Below are 10000 nucleotides of genomic sequence, written 5' to 3'. Positions count from 1 at the left end.
GAAGTATGATTTTCAGTTGTCTTGTATTTTTCTATCTCTTTTTGTATAGTTTTAGTCAGCCAACTCACAGAAATGGGGATATTCTTATGGGAGCATAGTTGACTACAGACGGAAAGTTGATTTTAAAACTCAAGTACCTTGTTCTTTGAACATTCTGATATTGTTTCAGTTATTGTAAAACACTATTCACTTAAAGAATGCTTGAATATAAAAATAGGACAGATGCAATATGGGCACATGCAAAATATTTTAAAATGACGAGAAGTTTAACAGCGAAAAGCAAATATTTTAGGCAAAAATTAGTGAAAGGCTGGCATCTTACCCTTTGACCTGAGGAAAAAGGATCTGTGACTGTAGTGCTACAGAATCTTGGCATCTACTGATTGCAAATTTCCTGTTGACTCTCTAGCATTGAAAAGTGGTCAGTGAGTGTGTAAAATTTATATTTGATTTCAGATTTGTGGAAAAAAGGTCACCTCAGGGCGTAGCATGACGTTTGTTGACGGTGTGAACCAGATGTTGGTTGAAGTGCGTGTCACTAAAGAGTCGCTCTTCTCACTCTTCAAGTGCTCAGCTGTGCTAAGCAACCGCTTGGCCATCTTGCACTTGGCGTCTGTTCACGACAAGGATCATGACCTGTCACGGAAGGTTGGTTCAAGCCTGCTCTACATTTTTTATATTTATATATATATATATATATATATATATATATATATATATATATATATATATATATATATATATATATATATATTTGTGTGTGTGTGTGTGTGTGTGTGTGTGTGTGTGTGTGTGTGTGTGTGTGTGTGTGTGTGTGTGTGTGTGTGTGTGTGTGTGTGTGTGTGTGTATGTATGTGTATGCATGTGTGTGTTAGTTATTTTGCAGGTGTGTAAAGGTGTAAATTTTAAGGATCCAAAATGTATCATACAAACTTTTTATTTATTTTTTTTGCATATTCTTGTTTGGAATTTGGTTGAGACAAACTCGACCTATGTGCTTTTATAGTCTATATTTTTTATATAGAAATTACATTTTGTTATAAAATTAAAACTAACATGAAATCATTTTACAGTTTAAACATCACTATATTTACCTTTTGTCTGGATGCAACCTTGAGCAGGAACTTTTGAATTCAGTGAGAATGATGAAATGTATAAAGATGTATGATATGTATTTGATTTATGCTGTTAGTACTGAAGAAGGTTTGATAAAATCATACGGTTCTTTTGTTTTGATCTTAAGAATAAACCCTGATTTATATAAGAATCAAGGACTTTATGCGACAGATTAGTGGATAGGTTGTTCTAGATTACATTATTTTTTAATACAAAATTGGTACAGTAATATTCACCGTATGTGTACGGTGGTTGGTTCTTACAAAATGTTTGTGTGTAATCAGGTTGTAATAAATTTGATATTCTCAAAACTATCTGAAATATAGTTACATGTACATAATTCTACATAAATTGCATAGAGGAGTATGGGACATGTGAACTTTACATTAGATAGTTGATGTGAAATGAAAAGAAAAAGATATATAAATGTCATGTTTGTCTTATATTAAAGTTTATGATGTAAATTTATTAACATGTTTCTCGAGTGCAGTGTTTAGACTGTAATCAGATGTCTTAATTTTGATATTGCATGTTTCAAAACTTTTCCTTTCATTCCTTTTAGCAAATGTTTTTCAATTTCTTTTCATTCTCTCTGAGGCATGTTTATTATTGTTTTTCCTCCTCTTTATACCAGTTGAAGTGGAGCATTTTTAAAGACCGCCTTGTGGAATCGTCAATAACGCTGCAGGAATACCTGGTGGGGTCCAAAATGCTGACCCTGTGTCTTGTTGTTGATTAGCATTCACCTTGCGATATCTATAAACACTTTTGTGAATATTTGTATTACTGCAGCTGGTCTTTTAGTTGAAAGTTATAGCATGTGTAGTTAAGATAGTACAGCTTAGAGTGTTTTTGTTTTTCATTTTAACACTGTTTGTAGGTGTTTCTTGCCATACACATTCTCTCTGACAAGCAGCAAACTTTCCATATCCTTCACCACACAGTGACTGAAAGGAAGACAGAAAGCTAGGCTTAAGATTAACTCAAAATAAGGGGCCAGTAGAAAGTACTGTCTTACCAAAATTAGTAGCTAAATGAAAGTTATATCCTCATATACCCCAATTTCATAAAATGCAAAATAAGCAAAGCATTATGATACTAATTTCCAATTCTCAATTTCCGTATTTATCATTGGTCATATATGTAACTGCTATTATAATGAGTGGCCATTTCTTCTCATAGACAAATGGGAGTAGGTGATATATAGTTTCACTTGGCCTATTATTTTGTTTTTACTACTGACTCATATTAGAATTTCTGCTTAACCTAACCTAGTTTGCATAGTTGGCCCTGTCTGGTGTGTGTTGAGTAATTAGTTGAATTCTTTTGTTTTAGGTACATATATGTTGTTTCCTTTTCTTTTGTTTTAAACTAAGTGATCTGTAGAAATGCTTTAAACACATGAATGACCAGAGAGTTTTCCCTTGTATACATCTCTATACATTTTGCATGTCAGTTTGTACAGTCCACTGTATTAGTTGATATAAACTTCATTAGCTACAATGTTTCTAAATTTATCTAGATGTTATAATAAAGCAGTTATTTTGAGGAAATTAATTGACAGCATAAAAACTAGTATCGTTTTTTCAGCTAATGTGGAGTGTATGTGAAGATCCTTATAACTTGGATACTCCAGTGCTGCTTCAAGAGTACCTTGTGGGAGAGACGTATGCTGCTGTCCATAAGCACATAGACTCTGATGCTGGCCACCTCATCTCCCTCCTGCCAATCACCACTGCTCCCTTCACAACTGACACAGAGTATATTGTAAGTTCTTTGGAAATCTGTCTCTTCCTTTTGATGGATGTGCTAAGAATTAGAACTCACCTCATCATATGATCTTAGTAATATGTTTGGGTATCAACTTTTTTCATCTAGGAATCTCCAGCTGAAGAAAATGTGAGGATTTCCTACTGCTTGCTAGAGAACGCATGCATAATGCTGTTATCTCCACGTGAGCGAGTGGTGAGGTCCATATCAGATACCTGGACCAAACTCTGGGAGCATACCAGCTGCAGGCACCACCAGCGCTTTAGCTTGACCGATGTGGTGGACAAGCTCATGGTTTCTCTTGATACTTATAAAGTAAGTTTTGTCTTTGATATATTTACAGTTATTCAGATGAGGTACTTAGTGTCTGTAGATTATGATTTGAATTACATTGAAAGAAAACAATATAGATAATAGTGTGAATATATGGTCCAAGTTACACTTCTGCTGATGCTTGCCCATTATATGAAATATTTGACAAACTTGCCATGTTCTTTCTCTATATAAAAAGGTAAACATCAAATATGTAATTAATTATTTGATCCTGTTCTACAGCCAGAGGCATTGTCCCAAGGTAGTACTCCCGTGTCGCCAGCAAGTCCCCTTGTTGGAGGTCTGACCATCACCTCCTTAGGTCTGACACTCGCTCACCTTATGTTCGACCCGCTGCCCTTCAACGAGGCAGAAAACACCACTTCTTCTAAACTAGAGCACCTTCTCTCTGTGGTGTGTAAATGTTGATGTTGCATTGTAATGTTTAACCCATTGATGATGGTCTTGTCATGTCAGGGTGAATATTGCCGGTTTTAGATTGAGTCCCAGGATAAGGTCTTGCGTGCCAACCATGAGTCCAGGCATGGAGTGGTATGCATTTCTTTATGCCCATGCTTGCTAGACTTTAACTTTAACTTTAACAGAATTGCCAATGCTGTTGTAGTTGATAAAGAAGGGTCAGATATTTTGATCTGAAGCCTTTTGCTGTATTGATGGTAATTTTGATCACCATTAGTAACCTATCAACCAATCATCAATCATCAGGGACTTCTGAAGTACATCTTCACTTAGATAGATAGATAGATAGATAAAAAAAATGGAGTAAAGACATTCATTCATTCATCTGATGAGCATTACTCTAGTATCTTAAAGATGGGGATTTTAATTTGCCCTTTTCATTATCCTCAGTAGAAAGCAAATAAACTCAGTTTGTTATGTTAGTAAATGCTTTCTCTTAAAGTTGTGACAAATGACCTCTCTTTCTCAGTGTCATCGTGTTGTTTCATTACAACTGAATGACTAATGACTCATATATCATTTCAGAACTTGAGGGAGCTGAGTATGTACTGCTTGAAACATTTTCCTCATGAATCTCCCATGAGGGTCCATGCAGTTGCCAGCAAATATGTTTGTACTCAGCTTCAGGTAATTGAAGTTTAATTGTTTATTAAGGTTATGAATACTAAATAATGATATATATTGTTGACAAGGCCTTTTATTTAATTTAGCCATTGGTCATTCACTCTGCTTGTGTGATATTTGTAAGTAACAAAGGGCATAATGATACTGGAAATTTAATGTGTCAGGTGTACAAATGACTTAAATACTGTATCATGATGAAGCATAATATGGTAATATCTTATTTTCCAATGTTTTTCAGGTGTCACGAAGACTGTGTTCAATCCTTTGTTCATCTCAGACACTTGTACCAACAGAGAAGAGTGAAAAAGGTTTTACATTCATGTAAGTCAGATAAATGTTTAAAGAAGTATATGAAAATTAAATTTTTATTTAAAGGCATTGAAAAAAAATGATCATGTAATTAAGTGTAGTAGTTACCTGCCTTTTATAAGAATAATTGTAGATGTGCTTCCAACTATCTCTTTTGAACTTATGAGTATGATGCAAAGAATTCTTTTTTATATATTTCATTCTGATGAGACAGGTATATTTAAGCATTTTTGTCTTGTAGCTGTATCAAAGAACCATTGTAACCTCTGTTCTGTTGCAGAGAGCAATTAGAAGATGCTGTTGCTACACGACTTTTTACCCTTCTGGAGCGCTACCACTCGGCAACGGAGGCTGTGGCTTTCCCACTACCTCAGGGATACAACTCATTTCTGGCTTACCTTGCACACCGATGTTTGCCACACTTGGTTTTCATGCAGTATGTGCAGCGTGGTGTATTGCAGCTGAATGTGGATGTCTTGCGTGAGATCGTTTATGGTAAGTTAAGTTTATGTGAGATTCTGTAAGCTATCTGTAATAATAGTCAACATGACCATGACGAGGCTGATGTTAGATTTTACTTTATTTCTGTTTTCATCAATGCTAAGATGATGATGATGATGATGATGATGATAATGATGATAATGATGATAATGATGATGATGATGATGATGATGATCATCATCATCATCATCATCATCATCATCATCATCATCATCATCATCATCATCATCATCATCATCATCATCATCATCATCATCATCATCATCATCATCATCATCATCATCTCTTTTGTCACAAAGACTCAATGATAGTAGTTTGGAGTTATAATTTAGATCTCCAATTTTAGGGCTATAACACATAGTCTCTCCCTCCCCCTCCAGACCTAGATGACACACCCCAGAATGTGGAGCGCAAATTGGAAATTATATCCTCGGTGCCTCTGGTGAGAAGTCTCCGAGCCCTGCAGTACTGGCAGCACCCAATGTCGCTCATTCTGCGCTCAAGGCTCCATGCTGGGTCCATATTGGCAGGAGAGGGCCCGGGACAACCACGAACCCCTACTCAATCAGCTAGAATTAATGCGCAACACATACAGAACAAAGGTTAGGTTTACGGCATGTTGATTTTGTCATTCCTCCTCTATGTATGGGATCCTGTCTTTCTCCTCTTATTATTTTGTTGTTTTCTTTTGATTTCATTTCATTTCTTGTCTTTTCTTTTGTGCATGATGGGTTCAGCTCATTATTAGAGGTAAGGGGGCCGTCGCGATGAAAATAAAAAAAAATACTCGAACATTTTTAAAAATCTCCTGTAATATAGTTGGCTTTGCCAATCATGTGACATAATATTTTTGCTAAATACATAAAAATAAAGGAGTTATAACCAAATCAAAGTAAACATCTCCAGTGTTTACTTTGTCGCGTCCGTCCAAATATACTTGACAATTTTCTTCTTTTTTTGGGGGGGGATTTTTTTCGATTTATTTTGGCATTCTCTGGTAGCTAGCTGGCAACTCTGTTTACCCATCAGCTGATTGCCAAGATTGGGGCTCTGGGAGACAAAACTCTACCAGAAATCAGAGCGATTTGTTGCCACCTCCAACCTCCATGACACCATCTCGCAGACATACACCCTCATCACACAGTAAGGGGACACAACTAATGGCGGATGTTATTTTTGTATCTACTAAACATAATATGATAAGAAATAATTCTCAATCGCAGCTACAGCAGTTTTCTATACATATGAAATACCTCACGTGGTCAGGTTAGGCACTGCAAAGCCTGTGATGACACGTGCTACGTCTACAATCATATACAGTTGTTACCATTAGTGCTTTGCAAAAGGGGTGGACCAGGTACCAACTACACTTCAGAATACCATGCAAATGCCATAGAATGCAGCAAGATTGATGCAGAGATAAGAATTCTAAAAAATATATATATATATAAAAAATAAAATAAATAAATAAATAAATAAATAAATAAGTAAATATATAAAATAAATAAATAGATAAATAAATAAAAATAATAATAACAATACTACTACTACTACTACTACTACTACTACTACTACTACTACTACTACTACTACTACTACTACTACTACTACTACTACTACTACTACTACTACTACTACTACTAATAATAATAATAATAATAATAGAGGAAAAAGTAACCTGAACTTTGGAGCCCAATATCTTAAAACCTACACCTTTGTCAACTTTTTATTCTATTTCTTCATAACTACTTTGACAGTTCTAATGGGGTTCGGGTCATTTGAAAGCTGAATAAATTTGCATTTTTTTCTATTTGAGGATAATAGAAGATAATAGAAGTCTATATATTATATCTTATGTTCATAAGATTGAGCATTTAGAAAAAAATGAATTCCCACTAAAATAAAAGGAAATTCAATAATCCGTGTAATAGAGATTTTGAGTAATGCTATACAGTATATGTAGTATTTTTTTCAACAAAATGGATAAAGTGCGAATATCAAATTTTGTGATTTTTCAAAAACTCGTGAAAAAAAATAACTTCATTGTTTATTATTCAATTCATTATTATATGTATCACCATATATGTATATATATCATATTTAAAAAATTGCGAAAATCCGATCAAATAAAGAATCGTGAAAATCCGATCATAAATGACAAACTTCGTTCTCGAGAGGGACGGCCCCCTTAAGGAATTACATGGTCATACTACAGAAGTTATATGAACAGGTATAAAGTTTTCAGTTCTGTTGAATCTTCCTGAATGAGAAAAGTTATTTGTAAATGTTAAGATATGCTATAGCTATAAAATAGTAATATATTTATATTAATTTTTTTACAATCCTCAAAATTGCAGGTTTAACAGCATTCCCAACAGCAGATCGCCTGTCACCTTTTGACACGTTTTTGGATCTTCTCACTGCAAAAGGTTGGTGAAGAAATAATTTCTTAAAATAGGAAGATATTTAACCCATTCATGACTGGTGCCTTCTTACTACATCATGGTGAAAAATTCCAGATGCCAGGTGTTGTGTATTTACATTTATGAGACCATTTCCCAGTAGCTGGGGTTAAGATTTGTAAATGTGGCAGTTCACTTATGTGGACCCTGGCCACATTAAACTTTAGTGGAGTTTTTATCTAGTATGAATGGGTCAAGAGTAATTTATTATGTATATGGTGGCATTTGGAAATGATAACAGTAGGGAAGACAACTCTTAATACATTTTTTTTTACAGAAAACGAGTTGTTCATGAAAATGATGCAATTATAAAGAAATAAATGTTTCAACGGTTTTTATTTTGTTACTTATTCCTTTGTCTGGATATGTTTTGTCATTTAAGTCTTAAAATTGTAAGTAATGATTTTTTTTTCTTTTTTCACAGCCAACCTAACTGACTTGGACCTGGGACTGCTCTATGAGGGAACCATAGCTTCTCTGGAATATATCAAACCAGAAATGGAGAATGAACTGGGCACTGTCAGAAACTGAGGGATTGTGTCACCAAACAAGAGAATACAAAAAACAATTGATTGCAGAACTGAAAGACCAGAAGCACGCACGAGCAAAGGAGACTCATTGTATTACCAATTTAATTCTTTTCTGAAATCTGTATACGTGATACATTAGGCATTCTTAATTTTTTTCTTATTAACTGTCCCTCAGTTATAATGCATTTAGGAATTCATTACAGTGCATGAATGAGTTTAATAGAAGAAAAGATAAAGGCTGTCTATTACTTAATGATACATGTCTTATTCTAGTCTTGTAGTTGTAATCAGTATTTCTAATAGTATGTAAGTTCATTAGTGGTACATTATACAGATATAGGTCTTTCTCTAATTATCCAATAATTTAAAATCTTATTGCAATGAACCAGTTGTGCATTTACTTGATGTTACAGTGAAGGTAAAGAAAAGAAGTAAAAATGAAAATTAAAGTTTGATAAGGGAAAGAGTTGTGATAGTTATTATTGTGCTAAAGCTTGTGGTGTTATCAGTCATGAAGAAGAAACAAAATCATGGATGTATTTGTAGCTCTGGATGATATTTTACATTATACAGAAAAAAATTAAGGCAGTTGAAATATTACTTTAATGAACTGGATAGTAAAATAATAGTCAGCAATGAAGGTGCATGAACGATATGTCACCTATAGTAGATAGCAAACTCTGTTGGTCAGTATGTGACTTCTGTTTAGGAGGAAAAGGATTCAAGCTTATCCTTCATCAGTGCCAAATATTCCAAAGAGAATTTACATTCATATTCCTTTTACCTGTGACCTGCTTTTGTGGATGAATGAGAAAAGTAAAGTAAAATAACGAGATGATTAGTTGTAATTCATCTTATTTTTGCCAAAAAGATAGGCTAAGGGAAGAAGTTCTTATTCTTCTTCATATTCCAGCAAAAAGATAAAACACAGGTGTACAGAATATTAGATATTGCAAAGTGATTTTGTGTATGTTTAAATTTATTGTCAATATTCAACTTACACTCCTTGTTTTGTTCTCGTTTTTGCAACTTTATTTGTTATACTTTTTGAGACATAATTGTGGTTTGTGAAATAACAGACATGTTTTGTATATATTTTTATTTCATATTTTATTCTAGAATTACCAGTACATATGATACTGTGCCAAAGTTAAATTTAGTTTTGTTATGTAGTTCAATATTATATTTGATTTATGATTCTGTTGTATTTATTATTGACTATGAATAAAAGTAAGGACCATGACTGGCCTGTGCAAATAAGCTTCATTATCCACCTTGAATGAAGAAATATATAATATGCACAGTGCATATTGTTTTTTTTTTTTATAATATGCACAGAGCATATTATGTTTTTTTTCTTTTCTTTTTTTGATATAATATGCACAGTGCATATTGTTTTTTTTTTCTTTTTTTGATATATGCACAGTGCATATTATGTTTTTTTTTTTATTAATTCGATGATACTCATTGCTTATTCTGTTTATTATCATTCTCTCTCTCTTTCTTTTTTTCTTTCTTTCTCTCTCTCTCTCTCTCTCTCTCTCTCTCTCTCTCTCTCTCTCTCTCTCTCTCTCTCTCTCGCTCTCTCTCTCTCTCTCTCTCTCTCTCTCTCTCTCTCTTCTCTCTCTCTCTCTCTCTCTCTCTCTCTCTCTCTCTCTCTCTCTCTCTCTCTCTCTCTCTCTCTCTCTCTCTCTCTCTCTCTCTCTCTCTCTCTCTCTCTTTTATTTTTGCTAAACTGTCAAGAGTTCACTAACTGCCACAACCCTAAGGAAGAGAAAATGGAGATGTTCAGATTTTTTGAAAATATATGAACTGAGAGCGAAATAAGTACATTTAATAGCCAAATATCTTAAGAATGTTTATTTATCTTACTATAAAGTAATGGAATGGACAAAT

At 33.9% G+C, this 10000-nt stretch overlaps 1 protein-coding gene across 2 annotated transcripts in view; it reads left to right on the top strand.

Moving 5' to 3' along the window:
* Positions 1 to 9347, top strand: part of pigeon (protein) — a 23293-nt gene extending 13946 nt beyond the window's left edge. Inside the window, exons 11-21 of one of the 2 annotated variants that reach the window (XM_070114466.1) lie at positions 457 to 648; positions 2707 to 2883; positions 2995 to 3201; positions 3442 to 3612; positions 4204 to 4305; positions 4541 to 4623; positions 4892 to 5106; positions 5493 to 5714; positions 6142 to 6255; positions 7470 to 7541; positions 7999 to 9347. In XM_070114466.1, coding sequence (XP_069970567.1) covers positions 457 to 648; positions 2707 to 2883; positions 2995 to 3201; positions 3442 to 3612; positions 4204 to 4305; positions 4541 to 4623; positions 4892 to 5106; positions 5493 to 5714; positions 6142 to 6255; positions 7470 to 7541; positions 7999 to 8105 — 1662 coding nt within the window. In that variant the 3' untranslated portion in view covers positions 8106 to 9347. The remainder of the gene's footprint in view (positions 1 to 456; positions 649 to 2706; positions 2884 to 2994; positions 3202 to 3441; positions 3613 to 4203; positions 4306 to 4540; positions 4624 to 4891; positions 5107 to 5492; positions 5715 to 6141; positions 6256 to 7469; positions 7542 to 7998) is intronic. The other variant, XM_070114467.1, reaches the window with a different exon arrangement.
* The last annotated feature ends 653 nt before the right edge of the window (positions 9348 to 10000 follow it).

Source organism: Penaeus vannamei, chromosome 36, assembly GCF_042767895.1.
Source record: "Penaeus vannamei isolate JL-2024 chromosome 36, ASM4276789v1, whole genome shotgun sequence".
Taxonomy (NCBI): domain Eukaryota; kingdom Metazoa; phylum Arthropoda; class Malacostraca; order Decapoda; family Penaeidae; genus Penaeus; species Penaeus vannamei.
This window is presented reverse-complemented; position numbering and strand designations above follow the sequence as displayed.